We start from the raw sequence: 5,485 nt of genomic DNA, 5'->3' as shown, positions 1-5,485 counted from the left end.
AATTATTTTATATATATATAAAATAATTACAAATAAATCTGTGATATATGACAGAATTTGAAATAGATATATATATGTTGCAGCCTTTTTGTATAATCAGCCTTTTTGCAAAAAGGCTAGCCTCTTTGCAAAAAGACGCCTTTTTGCATAACGCCTTCGAAAATGGTTATATATATATATAGTGAGAGAAAGAAAGAATTAGACAAAGTATGTACAATAAATATATAATTGTAAAAAAGCATTTTATCCAAAATTCTTCTAAAGTTTAATTTTACAATAATTCATTAAACAAATAAATATATATTCAATTTGTACAATTTGTATAATTTTCTTAGTCCTGGGATCAAGAATTAGAAACAATTGCGCAGAGATGGGCCAATCAGTGTATTAATAATTATGATTATTGTAGGAACGTAGGTGAGTAATAATTTATGCAATTAAATTTATAATCGAAAATTATGTAATAGCATATTATAATATATTTATTATAACAAATATTGTTCTACAGAAAGATTCAACGTTCTACAGCTTTTGGCGTCAAAATCCTCTCCGAACGAAAATAAATTCACTTTGAAAGACATGATTCAACAATGGGTTGATTCAATAATTAATTTCAGAGAAAATCTGTTTTCCAAATCTGTGTAAGTATTCAAATATTAGATATTCCAATCAGGCACATGTTAAATATTCTATTAATATTAATTGGTATTCGTTCTAAAATTTCCTAATTGATATTCGCGAGATCAATACCTGATAAAGCTTTAAACTTTAAATTAATGTACTTAACTTAAAGTTAACGTAATTGATCAATTTCTTTATTTTGTTTCAAATGTCAAAATTCAAGAAACGAGATTATGTTACCCAAAATTATGTAAGGTTGTAAAATGTATTTATAAACATTTTTCCACAACGCTGTCTAAAGATTTGACGCATAATTGAAAAAATCTCCTGATCCACTGGACCTATGAATACCGATTAAAGTTAATAAATATGTATATTAAAACATAAAACATTTAAATTAATTTATATAAATTCTTTTGATGACTTTAAAAAATCTATATATTAAAATATCGAAAGAAAAAATATTTGTGTATAAATTCTACAAATTTAAATAATTTTTAAAGCACATTCTTTGTGACACACACACATTTATTCAAAAAAAAAGAAAACTTTACATTTAATAAAATAATTTGTAGGAACCCTAGAAAGGTGGCAGAATTTTATTATGTTATCTTGGGTAACGCAACAAAATTCGGGTGCGGACAAATAAAATTCAAAAATCCAAACGATTTCACCACGCATAATCTAATTTGCAACTATGGTCCGATGTAGAAAAAGGTATATAAACTAAAGAAATGGATTTGGCATCCCCCCATAAATTAATTTAAAATGTGGTTTTACAACATAAAAGAAAGTAAACTTTTTGTATCAAATCTTTTATACATGGATGCTTTATCGTTTAAATTTTTATGGCAAAGCAATAAAAATTACATACATTCGACGATAGCTTATAAATAAGGATAACCTCGTGAAAAAATATTATTAAATTTGCGAAAACGCACGTGCGAGTAATAGTAATTAGAAAATCATTCAAATCTAATATTGTGTATTATTCCTTCTAATACTTTTTTAAATCTAACGTGCATTATTTCTTTTAATTCATTTTTCACTAATCTTATAATCTTTTCACAAAAAGTAGTGATTCAATTTAAAAAGTAACGACACGAAGGAAAACAAGAATGTGTAAAAATACATGATATGCTTGGTGCAGATGAATAATTACATCTGTTACAATAGTATTAATGAAAAATATCTCAATATTTCTGTCTATTTATTTACCTACAACCTATCTCTAATATTGTTTAATATAATATTTTCCTACAACCTGGTCGACATGCTAAAAAATTCCTGAAAAAGAAAAGTGATTTTCCGTAGATCTTTGAGCTGAAAATGATGCTATTCTCAAAATTTGCGTATTACATAACATTTGCGAGAAAAATTAGATACAATTTTTAAAAAACTTGTTTTTGACAATTTTTGAAAAATCGTAGCGAACAAACTTGAAGCATTAAAAACTTCTAAAAAATTTTAAATGAAAGTTTGAACATTGTGTTCAAACTTAATTAAGTATCTCCAAAATTATTATTTACCTGCGCCGTGTGCAGCAACGTGTGTTTATAGCGCTGTGTGCACGTCATGCGTTCACCCGACTGCACGGTAGGGCGAAAGTCGAGAAATTTAACAGCAGGAAAGATTGTATTTTATCCAGTAAATCTGCCATTAATAACTGTGAAAATTACTTCTGATAAAACAAGTTATAATAGAATAATAAAATTAACACTGTTATAAATAACTATGTACAATAATATATATTAATGTTATTATACCTCTCACGACATTGTATGTTCATCCCATACGATTTTTTCTAAAATTGCCAAAGACGTATCTCTTAGCTGTTTAAATCGCATTCTTCTCGAAAATATGACGTGATAAATACACAAATTCTGAAGACAACACCGTTTTCAGCGCTTAAAAATATATGGAAAACTTCTCTTTTTTTTTTCAAGAAACTTTCAGCATGTCGAACAGTGTTATTAATTAATAAAGTATCTGTTTATTTATTACTGTAATAATAAATTCTTAAATTATTCTTTATAAATGTTGCAATTTTACAACTGATATCATTTTGTAGCTGAAGATCAAAAACAAAATTTACTTGTCTTTCCGTCACGAACAATCATAAAATAAAATAAATATAAAAAAAATAAATTACACGCAAACCATAAAAAAAAATTTTTTTTAAATTATCGATTGTGATAACGCGCGTTGTATGATCACGCGCAGTGTATAAATTAGAATTTTCATTTCAAAGTTGCGTTTTCACATTACAATTTTGCAAGGTTTGGTGCTTATAGCCATTCAAAAAATAAAAAACATCAAAATCATGGCACTAATTTTCAGTATATTATGTCTTATTATAATAGCGCAAAACTTAGCGAATATATCTGCAACAGATTATTGCAATATTCAATCATGTAAAGAAATAGGAGCAGTTCATACAATGTGCATGTATACAGTAAAATTATTTATGTATTATTTATGTATAATATATATAATTAAATATACATTTAATTAATAGATAAAATTAAATTTTTTCTTTTAAATTTAGTTATAGTGTAGATGATTATTTTAATTATTTTTAATTAAAATTTAAAATTTTATTTTAAAAAGCTTCATTGCTGAGATTGCCTAACATCGTTCTATTAAAGAGCAGATGTTTATTTTTATTGCGCATACTTAATTCTACAATATCACATTACAGTCATCAACACCGGCGGCAGCATGTAAGCAATGGAGTAATCAAGGTCTAAATGATATTGAAAAAGAAGCTATACTAAAAAAACTCAATCAACTGAGGCAAAAGATCACGTCAAATTTAAAAAAGAGAGTAACGGGTCCGCTACAAACGACGATTTATATGCTAGATTTGGTAAGACATACCTAATGAATAATATATTATCATGGTACATCAAAGTATTTTCAATATAAAAGCGTTATTGCAAGAGAGATGAGTTCATGGTTTTAATCCAACTGATTCTCTATATATACATCATACAATTTATAATCATACAATTTAATTTCATTATATATATATATATATATATATATATATATATATGCTATATATATGTGATGAAATATAAATATAAAGTTATTACAAATAAATCTGTAATTTGTGATAGAATTTGGAATAGAGTTATATTTATAATTTTGCATAATTGTGCAATATACATTTATACAAAGTATATACGATAAGTATATAAGAACACATTTAGAACGCGATGTATAATATAAAACGTATTAAAAAAATAATGTTATTTTAAATTTCAGAGTTTAATCTTACAATAATTCCATTAAAGAAATAAAAATATGTTTAATTTTTACAATTTTTTTTATTACTTAGTCCTGGGATGAAGAACTAGAGACAATTGCGCAGAGATGGGCCAATCAGTGTATTAAAGATTATAACGATTGTAGGGACGTAGGTGAGTAGTAATTTATGCAATTACATTTGTATAATCTTGTTAAATATAATACATAATATATTTATTATCATCGCGCAGAAAGATTCGAAGTTATCCAGTATATAGCCTCGAAATCGTCTTTAGATGAAAATGAGTTCACTTTGGAAGACTTGATACAATCAGCGTATAATCAGATATTTGAAATGGGAAAACATTACTTTCCCACATTAATGTAAATATTTCAAATATTAGATATTCTAACATATTTTATACGTTTTATTAATAAATATGTATTTTAAATGATAAAACTTGTAAATTAATTTGTAGAAATTCTTTTGACATTAAAAATTCTAAATGTTAAAATATCAATTGAAAGAGAAGAAATATTCGTGTAGAAATTTTATCAATTTAAATATTTTTTTCAAAGTAGATCTGTGCAATACATATTTGTTAAGAAACATAAGAAAATTTTATATGTAACAATATAATTTTATTTTTATAAAATAATCTGTATTAGGAATATTGAAAACATAATGGAAGATTATGCTTATGGTCTCTGGGCTAACGTAACGAAAGTCGGATGTGGGCGAATTAAGTTCAAGAAGTCAAACGGCTTAACCACGCATCATGGAGTTTGCAACTATGGTCTAACTGGACCACACCAGAAAAAACTTTATGTAAAAATTAGAGAAATAAACTAAAGAAATAAATTTGGCCATCTCCCAATCAATATAAAAGATAAAAAGTAGCAATATGAAAGAAGTAAATTTTTTATGTATTTTTTTTATACATTATTATAATGTGTACTCAATATTTTAGAACCAGCGAATTAATGAAAATATCATAAACAAATTTTTGGTCAAAAGCAACATAATGTAGTTTATATTATAGATAAAAATATCTTTATGAAAAAATATCTATTATTGTACTTGTGTGCGAAAAAACGAATGAAACTAATCAGCAGGGCCGACGAAATAAAATGTTTCAATGTATTAAAGGTAGAGTGAAAGGAGCTAAATAAATTTTCTCATATTTTCTACCATGTGTTTTTTTTAATTTCTACATGGCAAAAGTAAAGGCTTTGATGTTATTTTTAACTCTAGAATCGTAGTATCACTTTTTTGCCTCCTAACCGATGAATGGGATACAAATGTAGCTATTCTTTATCATAGCATAAAATATTTTATATGTGGATTAGATGGTTCAAAAAAAAGTCAATCTTTTCGTTTTTTAATAAGAAAGAAAAGGACGTTAATTAAATTCAAATTCCTTAAGTGGAAGTTAATAAAAAACCGGTTTAAACAAAAAAGTGCCTAAAAATGACATTTTTCAGACAAAAATAGCTAACTTTTTTTTTTAATTAATCAATTCCAAAATTTTAAACGCGGTTTTAAAGAAGACATATTAGGCTATGAGCTATATAAGCTATATAAGCAATATATTATTTTGTTACTTAATTA

The 5,485-nt window shown here is 25.6% G+C and overlaps 2 protein-coding genes across 2 annotated transcripts; both read left to right on the top strand.

Moving 5' to 3' along the window:
• Positions 1-335: 335 nt before the first annotated feature.
• Positions 336-1,813, top strand: LOC105461531 (venom allergen 3-like; the record flags this gene model as incomplete). Its single annotated transcript, XM_011708032.1, has 3 exons — positions 336-417; positions 509-641; positions 1,197-1,813. Coding segments are annotated over 3 exons (351 nt in total), but the record flags the coding sequence as incomplete, so codon positions are not given.
• Positions 1,814-2,883: 1,070 nt separating this feature from the next.
• LOC105461530 (venom allergen 3-like) lies at positions 2,884-4,726 on the top strand. Its single transcript, XM_011708031.1, has 5 exons — positions 2,884-3,076; positions 3,323-3,490; positions 3,965-4,046; positions 4,125-4,257; positions 4,543-4,726. Exons 1-5 carry the CDS (start codon positions 2,945-2,947, stop codon positions 4,724-4,726), a joined length of 699 nt encoding a protein of 232 aa, XP_011706333.1. The 5' UTR covers positions 2,884-2,944.
• Positions 4,727-5,485: the final 759 nt, after the last annotated feature.

The sequence above is a fragment of the Wasmannia auropunctata genome, unplaced genomic scaffold, assembly GCF_000956235.1.
Source record: "Wasmannia auropunctata unplaced genomic scaffold, wasmannia.A_1.0 LD285431.1, whole genome shotgun sequence".
Classification (NCBI taxonomy): Eukaryota; Metazoa; Arthropoda; class Insecta; order Hymenoptera; family Formicidae; genus Wasmannia; species Wasmannia auropunctata.
The sequence above is the reverse complement of the archived record's forward strand: the minus strand, read 5'-3'. Positions and strand labels throughout refer to the sequence as shown.